The following is a 19,831-nucleotide window of genomic DNA, read 5'->3' on the forward strand; positions in this document are numbered from 1 at the left end:
ACTTAACAAAACACTCCTGATAAACTGTTAATCATTCACATGAGACTGACAGTATTTCAAAGCAAAGTACAAGACATGCTCAATATCAGCCTCGTTGCCTTTGCACCCAACAGCTCTGGCGCACTCCCTGCATAGCAGCACAGCAGTGTGTAGCAGCCCCACTCTGACACCTCTCCACTAATGTCCACAGCTGTTTGTGCATGTGTGTATTTTGGGCCTCTGTATGTGAGAAGCAACCAGAATTTCCCTCAGGGATTTAGAATCAGAATTTAAAGTACTTTCATGCAAACTCCTGCAGAAGTAAAATTGCAAAAATACATTAATTGGCAATTTGTTTGGTCCGTACATATTGCTAGTTGATTAATTGCAAGTAAGACAGTGCATATATTTCATATGCACCTGTATTATAAAATAGACATTGAATTGTAAAAAATACTCGGAACCTTTGGAAAGTTTTTTTTTTTACCTAATAGTTGTTTTTAACACTAGTCCTACTTCTGACATCACAAAGGGCAGTAACTCCTCCCCCAGGTGGGTGACACTCCCACAGCTAGGTGTTTGTTCTGCCCTCTGAGTCTGCTTTTTCACCATAAACAATAGGGCATGAGCTCTGAGACTTATTAAAACTGTTTGCAGTCTTTACTATAACATCATATGATCAATAGTAAAAAACAGAGAAACATATATTTGTGACTTGTGCATTTATTGCAATCAAACTGGTAAACCAGCACTTTACATGATGTTCATGTGTGAAATGACCCGAAAAAACTGTCCAATCACCCATTTGATATTTCAAAGGACAAGTTCAGATTTTGATAAAAGACCCAATAATTAAAAAAGATATAAATATAGAAACAGCCTCAAGCATAGAGTTGCATAAAACGTGGACTTCACTACCAAGACATCACTTATCGGGCAGCTGACTGCTGCTTGGATTTATAGAGTTTGGGAGTTTTAGTAGTTGCTGTCTTGGTTTCTCGGAGTGACCCTATTTGGACAAGCTATGCCTCTTTCTGCTTCAGTGACTTGGCAATTATAAATTCTTCCAAAAGCATGCTCTGCTTTATTGTCTTTTTTTTAACATTAAAGGAGACATTCTTTTGCAAAGTGATCGTCACACTGTTTAGAAGAAGACTAGTGATTGAAAACACAAACTCGTTCGGGAAATGTCGATTGAAGTAATTCATCGAGTGAGTAGTGGGGCAATTTCTCATTTAACTTTCTTTATTTTTATTATTTACAACTAGAGGAGTCTCCCTTCACTGAAAGAATTCAAGTTTAAGACACTTCCCTTTTCAAAGTAAGAGGCTATGTTCACTTCTTTTATTCTAACTTTGGACTCAACATAACCCCTGCTGACACATTCCCTTTCCTCTTAATGCTGACAATGCATGTCGCTTCTCCCTGCCGTCACATTTAAATACACGCCATCCTCTCTTACATGAATTATATATTCATTGATTATATGAATTATATATGAATTATAAAATATATGGATGAACTAACATGTGGGTAGGAGATACTTATTTTAATCTAAGCAGGAAAGTAGAAGTCTTTGGTCAACATTGAGACGATACAGGGGATCTGTTTCTTGCCACTAAATCCAGGGAGGTTGGAGGCAGACTCAAAGTGTGTCGCGACCTTGCGGTTGACTCTGGTCATTATCTGCATCAGCTCCAGCTCTCGACTGTACTGGTGCAACATCTCACACAACGCCTGCATGAACCATGAACCGTTGGATGTGTTTCTCCAGGAGTAGTAACCTGCAAGACAATACACAGGGTTAACACTCACACACAGGAAGGTGGATTACCTTTCATTAAAACAGGATTATTCAGTCACTTGATAATTATTATTCTGTTTTTTAAAGGACAAAAAAGCATTTCTGTTACCTGGAGCAGTTGAATAAGCATACAGGAAATCTGCCTCCACAGGAATCCTCTCTGTTTTTTCCACTGCTACACTGTCTGTCTCAACCGTGGCTCCACTATCCAGGTCTGAACCACGGCACGCCTGAAAGGACAGGAAGTCAGCTGTGACGCTATAGACATGGCATGTGGTTAAAGAGCTACAATAAACAACCAGTAGTAGTCGTTCTCTTGACTTGCACAAGTTAATTCTTGGTTGATTGTAAGTGTTTATTAGTCACATGTCTGTTTTGAGCCAGAGCGAGCCCAGAGTGAGCCCAGAGTTTTGACTTTTGCACATAAAGTTCCCAACTTTTAGAATTCAATGGTTGGTCTAAAATGGGAAAATCGCAAAAGATTTAGCTGGTGAGAGTCCCTCTTAAAAATGTATACATCATGTAACAAACTTTACATGACAAAATAAGCATTTATAAGTGTAGCCTTTTGCAGCATTTTGAAAATAGTGCTCAGTGCCTCTCCCACCTCATTTGGAAAAGTATTGTATTGAAACTGTTGATATTTCTCTTATAGCACAACTCATTTCGTATTGTTCCAATTTTATTTATACTAAAATTTGGCCTGTCGTTAACTTTCTTTTTGTTTCTTCACAGAGTACGCAGGTTTATGAAGAGCCAGGCAGATGCAGCGTGTGGTTGTTTTACATTCTGTCCACTAGAGGGCGATCCAACATTACATTTAAGGCTTGTGAAACGCATCAGGTAACATCTTTATTGTTAAGCACTAGTTAATGTGAAGAGATTTAGAGGACCATATCTTCTTACAGTTTAACACTGTAGCTGTATAACATAAACAGTGAGGCGTTGTATGAGTCAGAGGCACAAAAAAAAAGTTTCAAAAAGTTCTGGTCTCTCTTTAAAAAAAAAAAAAAACACTTTTTTCATTTGCCTGTAATTTGTCTGCTATTTCAATCTGTCTTGAAACATGAAACAATAAAACATTATGACCATAAACCTCTCAATTTAATTACATATAGTCTATAATAGAGCAATAGATGGAGATAGATCGATAAATTCCTTTTCCAGCACCTGTGAACGTTTTTTCTTTGGATGTGCGTACTCCACACCTTGTTTTGTTGTTAGAAATACAAGCCAATAGAATCCCAGATATTTTCAAAATTTAAATAGTACAGAACAGGCTGTAAAAAAAATCTGCTAATGTTACCTCAGACAGAAGATGAACAGGCTTGTTTTTAATCACAACATGTGCATTGTGTGTGGCGTTTAAGGAACATTTGACCAACCTGGATGAAGAAGAGCTTTGGTTTCCCCACCAGACTCTTGCAGCGATCTCCTTTAAAGTATTTTGTGAAGTTTTCAAACTTTTCAAAGGCATCGGTGCCGTAAATCCCGCCCTCTTCTCCATGACTTAGCAACACACACACAAATGATGCACTTTTGCTGTGGTCCTCCTGGGATACTAGACACACACACACACACACACACACACACACACACACACACACACACACACACACACACACACACACACACACACAAAACAGTCAAATCACTTCTCACTTCTACTGTTGGGTAAGTTTGCAAAGTACAGAGACTTCAAAAAGTTAGACAGGTTGACTTCTTAACGGTTCCCAAAACTCAGTGAAATCTATTAGCAGTGGGAGTAGTAAGAGTAGTGATAACAGAGAACATACATTGGGCTGCATTGTAAACAAGTGCAGAGGCACAGATGTAACCTTGAATGAATATAAATGAAGTTTTAGTACCGCTAATCATCAGTTGTTTCATCTGAGCCACGCTCTGATCGTTTAAAAATTTGACCTTGTAACCCAGATCAGCGAAGGTCTTTAGAGCAGTAGCACCATCTACATCTGTTCCATTACGAGCAGCCATATCTAGACACACAAACAACAGAGAAGGAGAGAGAGAGAGAGAGAGAGATTCAATAAACGTTCAATGTAGCCCGCAGAAAGGACGCCATGAGTCTCTGTGAAATGGTAGTTTTACTGCATCTTGAAAGTCATACCTCAGCTGAATAATTGTGGCTTTGCTTATTACAGCGGTAAGAACCCAAAATAAACAGATTTAGCTAAAGTTAACCTCTGCACATGGAGCACGAGCACTCAACACTAGACTGCCGGCAACACTTGAATTTAAATTCTCATTGACTTTTAATGTCATGGTATAGCTACTATTGGATCTTAATTCTAACAGACACACGCATCGATAAAGAACAAGTACGTCCGTCACAGGCAGCACATTTCATTTGTGATGGTTGAAACAGCACAGGTGTTATTACCATTATTAACAATGACTCCGCTCTTGTTGGTATCTGAAAGAGCCATGACAATGAGCCAGAACAATAACATGTTTGAATAAGTCATATGACCACATGCATTGTGATCAGTTTTATCATTATGATTGGATTAGCAGCAGGCTGGTGTATGCCTCAGGCCAGGGTGTGAGACTTATTGAGTGGGTGTGTTTACTTGTGCTGCGGTCGAAGTTCTTGTTGTTGATGATAAGACAGGTTCCCATGCAGGGGTAGTCCATCTTGTAGCGGAAAGGGTCTGCTGCTTTAGTGCTGCTGGCGACCGGAACAGGGTCTGTTTCCTCTGAAGTCTTTGCACTTCCTGCAGGCTCTGGATCCACTCTGAAGAATGAAAAGACACAACAAAAAGCAGCTGAAATTTTCCTTTCTGTTCTCTTTAATGGCGGCTCAGTGATGTCTTAACTTGAACTTAACTCCACAGTTTGCACCCTCTTACACAAGGTTTAACTGTTACTTTTTGAAACATACTCAAGATCAAACCTGAGATCAGGCTATTCCTGGTTAACAAAGAGTCATCAATGCCTTGATAGCCTTCATACTCGACTCCTGCAGCTCACTATATTTGGGTATTAACCAGGTCTTTATACACTGTTCAAAATGCAGCAGCTTTGCAGATTTAAAAAAAAAAAAAGGTATTACATTACACCTTTATTAGCATCCTTGCACTGACTCCCCGTTCTGTAAAGAATCCCATACAGAGTGATCTTGTTAGTATTTGAAGCCCTTCATGGCCGTGCTCAAAGCTACATTACTGAACTCTTATCACCATACAGTACAGCTAGCTCTCTCCATCAGATCATCAGATCAAGGACTTCTAACCATCCCACGAGCACATCGAAAACTTTTCAGAGACAGGGCCTTCTCTGTAGCCGCATTGAATCTGTGGAGTTACCTGCAGTGACATACAAGATCAACAGATTCTCTGGAACTGCTTTAAAAAAACCACAAGACTCACTTTTAATCCCTGGCCTTCTCTTACAGTTGACTCCTTACTTGAGCTGTATCTTTACTTGTTTGATGAAAGCTTCTGTGTGTGTCTATATATGTGTATTTCTGATGTCTGTCGCTGCGTGCATGTTGACTGAGAAAGCTGAGGTTCACTTCTTAACTAATGCTGTGTGCAAGTGTTTGTGCCTGTATGTACACATTTTCCCGTCAACGATTCTTGTCATGTGATAATCTTGTGATTGGTGTTTTTACTCTATATGTTTATTTTCTTTTAAGTCAGATTTTTATGCTTAATATTACACTTTGGTACAATCCCTGTATGTTTTCAAAGCTCTTTAAATAGACTTGGCCTTGACTGTCCGATGTAAAGTTTGTCCTGTAACAATTAACATGCTAAAGAAAGCAGCTAACATTAGCCGCATGGAATCAATAAATCAGAGAGTAGGGTCAGTTCCAACCTTTTATATATCTTATACAAGTTAAACAATCTGCTTTATAGAAATAAGGCTTACAAATGGTTCATAGCCTACATTGCAGCAAACTGGAGAATAGACAAAAAGGCACACACACACACTCACATTAGCTTTTGTCTTTGTTTAGAAACACTAGGTTAGGGGTGCTGATCATATGCTGTTTGGTTGGTTAGTTGGGGTTTGATTTTCATTTCTTTCCACCAGTTAGACTAAGTATGTGAAACCTAATTAAGACACCTTCTGTTTTACTCAGTTATTGATTAGAGCAGCACTCGTTGGCCCCGTTAGGTTTGCCTCACTTTTTGTTATGCATCACAACTTTACTTTGTTTTGTAATAAATAACTTGAATTTAACACCATCTGGTTTTCATGTTGCTTCCCTTTCCCCACACAGTTCAGTCTGAATGTCATCAAAGCGAGACTGTTTCAAGTGCCAATCGATCTTTCTTGATCGGTGATGTTGATCAGCGCCGTCAGTCCGATATCTGATATGTGAATGACGTCAATACTGAACCTGAACCTGATACTGATATTAGATCAGATCTGTCCCATCTCTAAAAACAACGATCCATTACAAAACACATTACATCTTATATTGTAAAAAAAACTGCCTGTTTTGTCATGTAGAGAGTGTGCAGACGTAGGTACATATGGGCAGTCAGAGACTCATCATTGTGTGCAAAACATACCTCTTTGCAAAAAAATTGATGGCGTCCGGCTTGTCTTCACCTCCCTTCCTGTCACCATTGCTACGAGGTTCGGCCATGTTTCTACAGATATTGATGGATAAGAAAGAATGAAAGATAAACATCAGTATAAAAACATGCTACTTGATTTGCATCTGTATTTGTCCTCTGCTTCCCAGGTGTTCATTATCTTTAAAGGTCACATATTATGCAAAAAGACACTTTACTATGTGTTTCTAACACTAATATGTGTCCCTAGTCTGTCTACAAACCCCCCAATTATGAGAAAAGTCCATCCTCTCAGTCTTTTGCCTGCTCCACTTTTCAGAAAAAGTGTGCTCAAACAGGCCGTTTGGAGATTTTCCCTTCATGACATCACAAAGGGCAGTAAACCCTCCCCTATGTGGGTGACACTCCCACAGCTAGGTGTTTGTTCTGCCCTATGAGTCTGCCTTCTCATCGTAAACAGTAGGGCATGGAGCGAGATAGCCTGAGCCACATCCCCTTCCAGAGAGGGGCGTGGTCAGAAACAGCTCATTTGCATTTAAAGCTACAGACACAAAAACAGCCTGTTCTGAGCAGGGCTGAAATAGAAGGGTTTATAAACATGGTAAGATACAGGAGCAGATAGAAACTTCACAGACATGTTTTGTAGAGCTCTGAGACTTATTTAAACTTATTGAAAATTAAGATAATATGTGACCTTTATAGCATCAGTACAATTTACTATTATTAAAAATTAAAAGCTGGTCGTCGCTGAAACTCTTAATAATTTAACCAATTATCGTTAAAGCATTAGTGTTTTCCAGGATCACCCACACTCATTTTCAAAAGGCTTTTGCTCCTCTTAATTTTGTTGTTGTTGTTCTGGGATGTGTTTTTTGTGTTGGTCTGCCTTTAACTTTTTTGGAAACCTTTTCTTTATTTATATCTGGACTGTGCTGGTCCTCAAAACATTCACAAGTTACAACAGCACATTTGATATCTTGGGCATAAATTTGACTGACACGACACTGAGATAGTTATTCCAATGAAAGCTTTTTGACAGTGAGGTATGTTGTTAATCGTGTGAAACCAGTCATTCTTTTGTGTTTTGAGCAGCTGATGTTTTGATTAACCACAGAGACCAGAGCGTGAACTGTTTTTGTTGGTCTGCAGGTGTGCAGGTTTTAAACTCAAAGGTAATCTTAGTTCATAAATGCTGAGTAAATGAGCATGCTGCGTCAGATTAGAAACAAGTAGGATCAACAAAAATCCCCTAATGAGACACTCAATGACTCATAGTTTCATAGTACTTTCATGGAAAATAAACCCCCATAGTGTATCATTTATATTTATTTAAAAAATATTAGCAGAATTTATCTAATCCAGTATGAGTGTCTAACATCCATCAGAGTGACTATGGGGTGCCGATTGTAAAAACGTTGTTATATATATCTTTTAGATATATTTTCAATATTTAGTTAATATCCTTGTAAAATGTGGATGGTAATGGTTGAGCTCGTTGGAGAGCAGCCCGCACACCGGCCAAAACCGCCCGCTCGATTTCTCCTGCTGTGAGGGAAGCAGCCATGCTTGGGTCTTCCCTGGTTTCACCTACTGATCCGAGGTCAGGGGTGTGGCCGTGGCCGTGCGCTGGTCTGAGGCTAAGTCAAGGGGCGTGGAATTACATGATTTGCATATTTTATAAATATTTAGCTTTACACTTGGCGACACATTTAGATATAGATTTAGATTTAACATTTAACATTTAGATTGAACATTTAACATTTAGATTGAACATTTAACATTTAGATTTAGATTTAACATTTAACATTTAGATATAGATTTAGATTTAACATTTAACATTTAGATATAGATTTAGATTTAACATTTAACATTTAGATATAGATTTAGATTTAACATTTAACATTTAACATTTAGATTTAGATTTAACATTTAACATTTAGATATAAATTTAACATTTAACATTTAGATTTAACATTTAGATATAGATATAACATTTAGATTTAGATTTAACATTTAGATTTAGATTTAACATTTAGATATAACATTTAGATATAATATTTACATTTAGATTTTACATTTAGATTTATTATTAAATATTTCTTCAACTCTTAAACTTATTTAATTTAATTATTGTGAAGGATATTAACTAAATATTGAAAATATATATAACAACGTTTTTACAATGGGCACCCTATAAGTGACGTCATGAAGTTTGGACGTGGCTCATAGTGAAACTCCTCAGACACAGCAGGAAATTATTCAAGTCCCATCAACAAATGAAGGTCAGTGAGTTTCTAATAACTATTAGTCGCTGTTTAAAGCTGTGTAATCACAAATAAACAAATACTCGTGAATTAGATTTCAAACTTAACATGTGAGGATAAAACGAATCGTTAAATATTTAGAGAGGATTCATTCAAAGCTTGTTATCATTATCCCAACTAAAATGTCTCAAATGACAACGAATTCAAAACACTTTTCGTAGCCCCTGAAATAACATATTAGTTATGTTATTTATATATGTTATATATTAGTTACATGTTATTTCTAACTAATTAGTTAGATATGACACCTGACTAAGAATCAGCTGACCTACATCTGAAAACTGGTTAATCAGGTGTTACCTGAAGTAGGTCGTGTCATTAATGTACAACACACAGAGGACAAACTATTAACAATAATAACTTTTAGATACACATACCTATTCGTCTGCAGGTGTTGTTCGAAGGCTAGATACAGCTTTCGTTATCAGTAGTCCTTCCGTCTTTACTACTTCTCTGCATGAGTTAGTAAAATGTTCAAAGTTCAGGGCGAGAACTTTCCGCCAATCATGACCGCTGCTTCCTGATGGGCGGGAGAAACCGCAACGCGTCACGCTTAACTTCCATTTGATTGGCTTGGAAAACTGAGATAAGACAGCCAAGGCCCTATAAAAAGATATATTAAAAAGCTCTGCAGTCAACTCGCTCCCCAGCGTGTCAGTACATGCGTGAGGAAACTTCTTGAACAATTGAATAAGGAACAACCTGTCAGTGAAAATGACTGTACAGAAGTCCTAGAGGATCCAAAGCACTCATGTTATTCTTCTGTCATGTTTTGTCTTCGTATTTGGATGTAATGACTAGTCAAGTATAAATAAATGGTAAACGGATTTGAGCTTGTATAGCGCTTTTCTACTCTTCTGACTACTCAAAGCGCTTTTACACCGCAGGTCATACTTGTGTTTCATACACATTCACACACTGATGGCTGCGCTGTTCAGTGTCCATCAGTGTTAGCTAGTCCCATTCATACACATTCACACACTGCAGACGAAGCAGCGGGAGCAACTTGGGGTTAAGTGTCTTGCCTAAGGACATGTCGGCATGTGGCCGCAGCAGCTGGGGATCGAACCCCCTTCTCTCTACCAATGAGCCACATCTGCCTCTAAATAAAGTGAAAGTAAACAAACAAACAAAAAGTCATAGAGGGCTTAACATCAACCTTATACCATTATATTTTTTGTGCATTCTTATTGCAAGAAACACACACACACAAAAACATTGATTTTTTTGAATTTATTATACACACAGTATCACAGTCATTCCCAAAATGGAGCGTGTCCATTGGGGGGCCTGGCAATTCTTAACAAATACAATGCAAACATCTTTTCACTGCTATCAGAGCATGGTTCTATGGCCTCGACATCCTTAAGCATGACTCATTCTGTGAAAATGTACAAAGCGACCTAAACCAGAGGTCTCAAATTCAGCCTTTCATGTTGCAGTAATCACTGTTAACACTTTTTATGCTTCCTTTTTTTAAAAGTTTGTTGAACGTCTTTGACTGGTTTACATCTTTATGACAGTGGATGTGTGGTTTGGCGTATTATTTCCCATTCATCTTCTGTCTTTTTCCCAGTTGATTACTGGTATGTTTTTCTTTAGGGTGACGCTCTGCTGCCTTGTAGTTTGGTTCTCCAACTGCAGAGCCGGCAAGCTGGAAGCCCCGTACTGGACGGGAGGAGGAGAGGATGGAGGACATTTGGTATCATGACAATAATTGGACAGCAAATGTGTGTATGAGTGTTGTGTGTATCTGTGTGTGTGTGTATACCGTCTCTTTCTTTTTGGGGTGTTTGTGTCTGCAGACCAGGTATTGTCTGTTGAGCTCTCTGAGGTCCTGCAGGAACGCTTGGCCTCGTCTCAGATCAGATAATCGGAGTTTTAGTTCCGCTTTCTCCTTCTTCAGAAGAAACACCTTCCTCTCCGCCCTGACAAAACACACCAAGAAAAGGATATTGTGACTAATTGGGAGTAACCATGACTACACAAAGTTTTATTATTTTAGTTTAATGGAGTTTTTTAAACTCTGAAAACACAGTTGGTTATGGATGTGATTATGCATCATGCTGGTAATCTTTCTGTTGTTTGAAAGACTTGTGTTATTTAAAAGGCGACTTTGTCGACGTATACACATGGAAGTTACACTTGTAGTCAAATTAGTTTATGAAAATGAAAAAGTGTGTTTGGGCCACAGTACTGCTGCTCACCTCATCGTCTCATGTTTGGCATCCAACAGTCTCTGTGTCTTTTTACAGATCAAAGAACCCACCTGAAACACACACACATAACACACACACACCAGTTGGAAGAAGAGCTTTTGTATGAGTCACGCTAGCAGCTCTATGACGCTTTACCGCGACACAGTGGTTCTTTGACTGAATGGTAACATCAGCATGCGCAAGATGTTCAAAATGGCAATGCTAGTAAGATGACATTTTAGTTGCTTTTCTCTTAAGTCAACAATGATCAACACCATAGTTTGTGGTGACAGCAATCTCATATTTGCTTTTCTGATATTCTTGGGGCCGATTCACCCACATCCTCAAATGTCAACTTAACCGTGGTGCTATCAGAAAAGTCAGTAGGACTCCTGTGGGCACCATGAACGACTCCCAGTTCTTCCATTACTAGTGTGGACACTGAAGTTAGGATTAAAGTGGTTCTATGGCCTCTACATGCTTAGAGCGATGCTTATAGCATGGGTAAAGAGATAAAGATGAACTTTAATGTCTCACATAAAGCACGAGCAGAACAGTGGTATTGGTTTTCTTTTCCCGATATCTTCACACAAGTTATGCCAAAATTAATAATACAGCAAATATCAGGATTTTTTCTGGAGTTTTCTGCAAGTGTGAAAGCCCTAGGTGAGAAATATGTCTTAGGGCTCTTTTCCCCACGCTGCAGCCATAAAAAAACAACAATCAATCAACATCATTCACCTCAAACATCAGACAATCAATCAATCTTTATTTGTATAGCAGCAACTCATAACAAGTGCTAACTCAAGACACTTTACTAAAAAGCAGGTAAAAGACCTTTCTCTTTGTCTTTTAATATTACAAAAGAGCAGGTAAAAAGATCTTACTCATTGTTATGTTACAAAGACCCGGCTTAATCCATCATGAGCACTTTGGCAAAGCAGCAAAAGTTAATGAACATTATTAAATCACATCCAGAAAATAATGAAGAATATAAATAACATCAGGTTCTTAAAATACCAGTGCAAAAGACTAATTATAGTCCAGTGCCTGTCCTGTTTTATAAGCCACTATTTAAAAGCCTTATAGACTTGGAAATAAAGCTGGTTGTGATAGTTACCTTGACGTTTTCTCTTTTAAGAACTCTGAGCTCCTTGTTAGCAGAGATCTGGAAATGAAAAAGAACAACGGCGGACATCAATGTTTCCTTCTCAAAGATTTATCCTGATGTTCTTCTTCATCAGTGGTGTCTTGTTTGTTGGATATGTTGCGGTGTAAGTTCGTTCTAATTCACTGTTGACATGGTCGATACAACCACCCAAGGTCAATAACAAAAAGTGACTCTTGGGTGTGTGGGTACTGGAGGAAATTTAAAAACAATGTCAGAGGAGATACCTCAAAAAAGTCCACAGGCTGAGAGAAGTGCAGGAATCTCCTCAGTCAGTTTAGCGACACAATAAGGAAAAATGCTTCTGAAATAGCAAATCTTGCTTTAGCTTTAAGATCAAAGACTACTTTTTATTTTACTCTTGCAAACATTAGACCCAAGATAATATCTCATATGAATCAAAAGAGCTTCAAAGTAAAGCGCCATTTTCCTTCTACAATGCTTCCATGACTTTCTATGTGCAGAACAAATTATAAAACAGTTCAGAAATCAGGTGGTTATACTGTAAGAGACTCTACAGCTGGGGCCAGATTCTTCTCTGACTGAAGTTCAAAGTACATACTGCATCATAGATGTTCCTTTCTTGTGAACAAAACTATGTGTAAAACTCTGAACATCAACAGAAACTACACAGTCATGATATTTGTCAGTGTGAGAATGAAGGAGATGTCTGACCTTTTCCATGAGCTGCTGTTTGACATTCGTTGAGAACGAATCAATGGATTGTTTGACTGCTTTAGACTCCACAGACTCTCTGAAAAACAAAGAACGAACACAAAACACCATTAATGACAAACATTGACTAAAACTATCTAAACTATCATGAAATAAGTCATGACACAGGATATGAAGGATTGAATAACAGGCTACAGGCAGGAAGAGACGTCTTGTTTTACCTGTACTGGTCACAGAAATGTCTGAAGGTGTCCAGCACAACCTCCAGCTCCGTTCCTGTCTGACCGCTCTGTTTCTTACTCCTCTGTGTCTCTGTGTCCGCCTTGTCTGCTTCTGCTGATGCACTGCCTTCAGGTAGACAATCACGGTTTGTTTGTGAACAGAAGAAAAAAAACAAAGTGTATTTTTTTAAGAAGTTGTTCACAACAAATTATTAAACCAGCCCTGAATCCCTTACATATCCAAACCCCAGAATCATGTTATAATACTTCAGCTCTACTGTACATTGCAGGGCCAATGTAGAGTATTTTTGGACTTTATTAGGTCTGCACAGTATGAGGAATATGCCATGTGTGAAAACTTTGTTTAATATTGCAATGACAATAAAAATTGCGATGAATAAACAAGAACACAGAAACTTGGAGGGAAGAGTGGGGGGAAACCGGAACAAAAATAAAAATCTTCTACAATTTTTTTCTTAGATTTTCTTATTATTTGTTATTGATTACTAGAAATCTAAATGTGTTTTCTTTTTCTATGACAATCTTTCCATATGGTAAAACAAAAAACTAAAACCAAAAATGTTATGTGATGAATGATTAACGAGGGAGAAAAATTGTAAGACAATATGTAACTCTTAATATAACTGTTGATTATTGTTGAATCTATAAAAGGCTGTTTACAAAAACATACATCGAATGAATTGGATGAAATTAAATGAAAATATATTAAGAAGCGGTTTATTTAAAGTTTAATATGTGCAATCGTAACATAAAAGGAACTTGTGCAAATTTGCTAAAGGGTTTTCCAACAGAGGTTGGTGCTATATGGGGGTCCTTGGCATGGCAAAGTTTGGGAACCCCTGTGTCAGCCTCTCCTAACAGCACGCGACGCAATTAGGCAGCACAAAGCAGCTGTTTTTACCCCGACACCCTGTTTCTAGTTTCCTCCCTGACGCTTGCATAGAACCCTCGAGACGAGGAAACTTCTCTGGTGTTGTTGACACATGTCACCGCGAGCCGTTTACTGACGAGCCTCTGAGTGTTGTGATTTGAGTCATGAGCTCGTAAAAAGCACCACACATCTGTTTGTCCACCTTCAGTACAAAAACACTAAAAGTCATACTGTTTGCAAAGGGAAACTGAAATTCACAGAGCAAAGATCTGAAATATTTAACGGATGCAGTGTGGACAGCGAGCGTGCAATTGTGCGTGATGTGACAGGATATCTAACGCTCGCTGTCAGAACACGGTGTTAACAGTTTAACTCATTATATCCTGTTTTTTTTTTTTTTATGTGTACAAAAAAAATTGAAAACCTCAAGCACTCTCCCAATAGCCCTTCACACATTAAACGATGGGATATTTCCTCCCCTGTAACTTTCTTCTTGGCCAGAAGTCCACAATGACACTAACCTCTTGCGCTCTCTGCTCTTACCTGATGAAGACGTTCTGGATTTACCAGGTGAAGACTTTCTGGTTCCACGCAAACTATTTGCCTTGGTCTTCTTTTGACTCGGGTTCTAAAGAAATGACATTAAGAAAAGATGAAAACGTGAGCCACATTTTGAGTCCCATACGTATGAGTTCTGTGCTTTTTGCTGCAGCAGCCTGCTGACGTGAGTTCATACCCAGCTGGTGTCCTCGTCCACCACTTCTTCATCAGAGGACAAGATGGTCTTGCGTGTTTGCCGGGCGGTGTCCGTGTCAGACTCCTCCTTGAAACAAATAATGCAGCAACACGTCGTCTCAACATAACTAGTCCAATTAGGTTTAATACTAACAAAGCTTGAGATGTTATCATCGACATTCTCACCTGTGACTGAGGGTCACTAGACTCTCCACTTCCTGATTTACTCTTTCTCTTATTGACCGTCACCTGCTGGTTTTTCACCTTCCTTGTTGGGACAGAGAGACGGATGAATATGTTGATGGGAAGAGAGGAGAAGCAGACAGTTCGATACATCATTATACAAGAAGGACAAACAAGCAGAAAGAGGACAGACAGGGTGTAAAGTAATAACTGGGTTACAAGAGCCAGGCTATTATGTGCCAAGTTCTTCAAGCTGTCCTACGAACAGACTTCACTACACTCTGCCACACTCAGGAAATATTGTCAAAATCAACGATGTGTTGTAAAAAAAATTCACCCCACGTGAACTGTGTGCCCATGATGACAATAACAAATCAGCCCTGTTCGTTTTTTTTTTATACCAGGCTGTAAACATTTATTTCTGCTGTAAAAACAGGCTTTTTTGGCTGTGGTGTGTATGTGACTTCTGGGGTTTCTTGAACCAGCCTCAAGTGGACACTATGCGAACTGCAGGATTTTGCACTTCCTGCATTGGCTTCATTTTTCAAGACCGGAGGTTGCTGCTTGGTTTAGATAAAGGCAATGGGTTTCCATGCCTACTGGACCATGTCTTTACAGACAAAAAGCCTTCACCCTGAACCTTACCACCTTAGACTGAAACAAACCAGAGTCAGAATCAGATTTATTGGCCAGGTTTTCTCACATGTACAAGGAATTTGATCTCAGTAAGCTGAGCTCTCCATGTGCAAAAGACTTGTACAAAAGTATTGCAGCTCAATCATGAGTTCTGGGACTCCATACATGTGTGGTGGTGACTGTGTCTGCAGAGACCCCGTCCTCTGACTGGTTTGATGTTTTAGTTTGTATTGGTTGACTCAAGGCGTTTATAGACGGGGAGCTGGTGTGTTTCCATCAGTCAACAACAGCACACAGGTGAGTTTAGGAGTGGATACAATTCAGCAATTAGACGCAATTCAAACCAGTGAATAGGATGGACATGGACGTAGCAGCAAAGAAGAGAAACGAGAAGGATAATATTGTATTTAAAGTAACTCATTGACGTGACCTCACCTTGTGGCAGACATCTGAACTGCACTCTTCCTCTTGGCGGGCTTCTTCCCAACCTGACGTCTGGCGCTGTCCACAGTTGGCGTGGTTGAGTTGCTTTTCTGGAATTTGTCGTCTGTATCAGATTCCTTCCTCTCTGCATCTAAGTGTTGTCTTTTTCTCTGAGGTGTTGCCCTCTTTTTCTTTGTTTCTGCTTCAGTCTCCGGCCTGTGAGACACAGAAAGAGTGGCTGTAGTTAACAGAGACCAGCTCTCCTCTGCTTTCACATGATTAACTCCTTTCAATTGGAAAACACAAAAGTAGGAAACAACATTTATTTGCTCTTACATGACATTTCCTGCAGTACTTCTCCTACTCCTCTTCTTCTTCTCCTCTTCCTCGTCATCCCTCTCCGTTTCCTTCCTCTTCACGGCAGCTCCACGATGCTTAACAAAAGTCTTTGACGTCTTAGGACCGCCTTTCCTCCCTTCTTCCTTCTGTCCCCCAGAGACATTTAAATCCTCCTCCACGGCCGTACTGTGCAGAGGGTTACCTAGTTTGATGTTCAGAGAGACATCAGAACAGAATGTAGGAGTAATACATGAAGAGAGTTGTAGCTGTGAAATGTGCTTCATACAGATTATGCAGTGAAACAAGTCAGACTGAACTTGCTTTGTGAAAACTGTAACCCAAGAATCAGACGAGATCGAAAAATAAACAGCTCCATGCACGACTGGTCCACTTGTAATAGTTTCCAAGAACTTTATTGATTTAATAATTATTAGCAAAAACTCTTTCCTCCATTCAAACGCACAGTTTAGAAGTGCTGGCATGTTAAGACTTTCCATTGTGTATTAGAAGTGGACGTTGAGTCATTGGGGTTTGAGAGTGAAGCCAATGACAGAGTCAAGAAACTGTACTCTTTGTAATGGACAGCAGGGGGCGACTACACTGCTTTTTAAAATATGAGTCAACAGGCGACTAGCTGGTTTCAGCATCAACTTCATTCACATAAATCCTCGTCACACTTAGGGAAATTTCCTCAACCACTCTGGAGATAATCGGGAGTATGTTTTCCGCAGAAAGTCTGAGTGGGCTGATGTGAAAACGCAGCAGCATCCTCCTGGAGAATTCAGCTCGAGCCAATGGTAGGGAGAGTGACGTCACTGCTGCACGGTGCATAAAGTGTCTGCACGCGATCACTACGGTCTCTGTGCACTAGGGGTGTAAAGGTACACGTACTCGGACCGGACCGTTGTGGCCGCGGATATGGGACACAACTTTTAGTTTAGTAACTTGTGAAAAAGTTCAAACATAAACTGGGCACATTACTAGTTCCTCGAGTCCTGTCAGTTTGGACAGTTGCATATAACCAGGATGGAGTTCTTTTTACGGACCTAATCTTAAGTTTCGTTTCAGCGATGATCCCGCTCCAGCAGCGCTGCTACGTGAAAGGGGAGACACGTCTGTGTGGGAGCATAACCTGCAGCTTGATAGAATGAACACCCTCCATCCACAACAGAAAACCTCTTGCTAGTAATTCTGAACGGGCCAAAGCCATAACAAATGCCGTTAAAGTTCTTATATCGACAGAGGGAAATATTAATAGTTCTGCAATGAAACTATACTGTCCCAGATGTGATTAGGTTTATATATATATAGGCTATATTAATTACTTCATTTCATTCTAAAATACTTCATTTCATTCATGTCTTTTATTTTTTGTATTTTTTGTATGTTTAATTTAAAATGTTATTAAAAAGTGACCTGAGCAGGTATACAAGTCTGTACTGTCGATGCTGCACTTAGCCCAATGTGTAAAAGGGAAATTCTAAATGTTCCTAATAAAGAAAAGAAAAGTGTTGCATCAGGTCCTTTTACTGTAACGAAAATGTACCGAACCGAAGCTTCAAAACTTAATTACTTAATTACGTAATTAAAGGTCTGCATTATGTTTTCTGTTGGTCAGTATGTTGTTCTCCTCTCTTTTGTGGATGTTGTCATTCTATTGGATTACACATAGCATTGATATAAAGGCAAATATTCTCATTATAGCGTTGTGTAACAGACTCTGTTGCTTAGTTCGCTACTTTCGCGTTGTTTTCCCCCCCCTCCCTCTCTGACAGGGAAAGTCCCCCGCTGTGAGGAGCATATGTGAACGACTAGGTCGGGAGAATCTCCAGAGAAGTCCTCCTGTAAATATCTAGATATTATCCGGAGTGCATATGTGAAAACGGCTATAGTCTATGTCAGACTCACCAAAATTTGGCTCCAGTCCCTGCATGAAGCTGGCTCTCTCAATGGCAGACAGGTTAGGAGAGTCCATATCATCCATAGCTGAACCTCTCTGAGATTGAACAGAATATATCAATCTTTTTTGTTTTTAAGGCAACACATTTTCAGACACAGATATCAGAATGAAACACCCTCATGCCTGCTTCATAAAAATGACTATTTGTCATCTATTTTAAAAATGCATTCCTCACACTAGTGTTCTTCAGATCTTAGTGCACTACATTTTGATTGGATGAGCAGTGAAAATGATGCAGGGAGCATTTACACACTCACTTGATGCTCATCTTTTTTCGGCGCTTTGGCTCTTCTGCCCTTTTTGGCACTGTGGAGACAAACAGGACAACAATCAAAGGATTCTGTTTCTATGTTGGTTTGGGTCTTCTTGACACAGAAGCTGCAGCCTCAAGCCTTTGTTTGATGTTGACCACGAATCTATAAAGTAGGGTGTTGAAATGAGTAATTTCTATGCTGGATCCCGATGTGGATGTGGACCATCGATGCAGTGAGGGAACATGATCGATGGTCACATACTGACGCTGCTTGTTGACTTCCCGGCTGTGGCTGGATCTATATGATTTATTCATTTTGGTTTAAAGATATTTATATTGACATTCATTTCTAAAGCACTTTCTTAACAATGATGAAAAATTAGCCGTCTCAGTACCAATTAAATAATAATCCTGATTATGATTTTGTCTATAATCGAGCAGCTCGAGACCTCAACCCAAACCTCCTTCACTTCTGTACCAAGGACTGTAAAGAGCACTACTACCACATTGAAACTACCAAACTAATTTCATTATAGACATTACCAGTTTTTTCGACATTACTGGGCTGTTTATAAATCTGTATCTTGTATTTCTCACCTCATTTTCGGAGCTTGTTCGTAAACAAACCATAGACTGTAAACAACTGAAGCAGCTTCCCGCAAAATGCTTCAAGTTTCAGACTGTACCATTTTAGACACACGGGGGGAGGTGGCGGTACTATTATGTTACAACATCGAAGTTAAAAACATATAATGAGTTTGTTTTTATTTTATTAGATACACACAATCACGACATAGGTCGAAACTGAAATAATAGCGATATAGTAAACTTAGAAAAATGGATGTGCTGAAAATGTTGGAAAAGCGTCAACCCCGTGTTAGAAAAGCTCTATCCCGGTCCTACGGCGAGCGTGAGGGTTATACCATCCAGCCATACTATTTTTCTTCCAGTTTTTCCTCCACCTTTATTCACAACAGACAGCTGTATCTGTATATAATGAGGCAATATCTATTGAAATCATGTACACGGATGAATGTACAATATGTATCACATTTATTTGATTATATAAAAAGTGTAGGAAAAAATACAGTTTTAGTCCATGTATAGATTTTAAACAGTCTACTGAGTAGTTCATTGAATTAATGTACTTGATCTTGTTACTGAATGTGAATTTAGAATTAAGGATTTTAATCAAAGATGTATCAAGTACACACAAAGGTTTTTCTTAGTACTATTTTCCAAAGACTAAACAAAATATTCTTACAGATAAAAACAAAACAGATTATTAATTTGATCATTTTGGCCAGAACTTCTTCAAAGTTGGGGAATACCAAAATACAACACAGACAACAGTTTCAGGACATTCTTAAAAAAAAAAGCAGTTTACGTCTATATCTGTCTTGTTAAAAAAACCCATTTAATAAAATTTTTAGCTCTGAAATGTATGGATGAGTAGAAAATAAATGTTCTTATTGTTCCTCTACTTCAAGA

At 38.9% G+C, this 19,831-nt stretch overlaps 2 protein-coding genes across 3 annotated transcripts; both read right to left on the minus strand.

The window, feature by feature from the left end:
* Positions 1-684: 684 nt before the first annotated feature.
* LOC109984305 (caspase-3) lies at positions 685-9,190 on the minus strand. The gene is made up of 7 exons (XM_020634401.3): positions 9,035-9,190; positions 6,328-6,408; positions 4,375-4,538; positions 3,652-3,780; positions 3,169-3,344; positions 1,893-2,013; positions 685-1,763 (listed from the first exon to the last, which is right to left on the minus strand). Exons 2-7 carry the CDS (start codon positions 6,402-6,404, stop codon positions 1,534-1,536), a joined length of 897 nt encoding a protein of 298 aa, XP_020490057.2. The 5' UTR covers positions 6,405-6,408; positions 9,035-9,190; the 3' UTR covers positions 685-1,533.
* A 685-nt stretch (positions 9,191-9,875) lies between these two features.
* On the minus strand, positions 9,876-19,038 carry cenpu (centromere protein U). Of its 2 annotated transcripts, none has more exons than XM_065958394.1 (14): positions 18,938-19,038; positions 18,345-18,393; positions 18,036-18,123; positions 16,125-16,329; positions 15,801-16,004; positions 14,733-14,814; positions 14,548-14,631; positions 14,355-14,439; positions 12,920-13,046; positions 12,699-12,777; positions 11,976-12,023; positions 10,865-10,926; positions 10,429-10,585; positions 9,876-10,325 (listed from the first exon to the last, which is right to left on the minus strand). In XM_065958394.1, the coding sequence occupies exons 1-14, from the start codon at positions 18,940-18,942 to the stop codon at positions 10,212-10,214; spliced, it is 1,389 nt and encodes a 462-aa protein (XP_065814466.1). In that variant the 5' UTR covers positions 18,943-19,038; the 3' UTR covers positions 9,876-10,211. The 2 variants fall into 2 exon arrangements, with proteins under 2 accessions (XP_065814466.1, XP_020490049.2); XM_020634393.3 differs by having other exon boundaries at positions 14,548-14,634.
* Between the last annotated feature and the right edge of the window lie 793 nt (positions 19,039-19,831).

The sequence above is a fragment of the Labrus bergylta genome, chromosome 9 (genome assembly GCF_963930695.1).
Source record: "Labrus bergylta chromosome 9, fLabBer1.1, whole genome shotgun sequence".
Lineage (NCBI taxonomy): Eukaryota > Metazoa > Chordata > Actinopteri > Labriformes > Labridae > Labrus > Labrus bergylta.

What these genes read in the sequence shown, in the direction of transcription:
- cenpu (XM_020634393.3), bottom strand. An exon ending in ATCCAGAACGTCTTCATCAG is followed by an intron (nt 13,047 to 14,354) that starts GTAAGAGCAGAG and finishes GTCTACCTGAAG; the next exon opens with GCAGTGCATCAGCAGAAGCA. An exon ending in ACCCCAAAAAGAAAGAGACG is followed by an intron (nt 10,326 to 10,428) that starts GTATACACACAC and finishes CCTCCCGTCCAG; the next exon opens with TACGGGGCTTCCAGCTTGCC.
- LOC109984305 (XM_020634401.3), bottom strand. Translation starts at nt 6,404, where the DNA reads ATGGCCGAACCTCGTAGCAATGGTGACAGGAAGGGAGGTGAAGACAAG. An exon ending in GAACTTCGACCGCAGCACAA is followed by an intron (nt 3,781 to 4,374) that starts GTAAACACACCC and finishes TTGTGTGTCTAG; the next exon opens with ATATGGCTGCTCGTAATGGA. An exon ending in TGCTTATTCAACTGCTCCAG is followed by an intron (nt 1,764 to 1,892) that starts GTAACAGAAATG and finishes ATTGTCTTGCAG; the next exon opens with GTTACTACTCCTGGAGAAAC.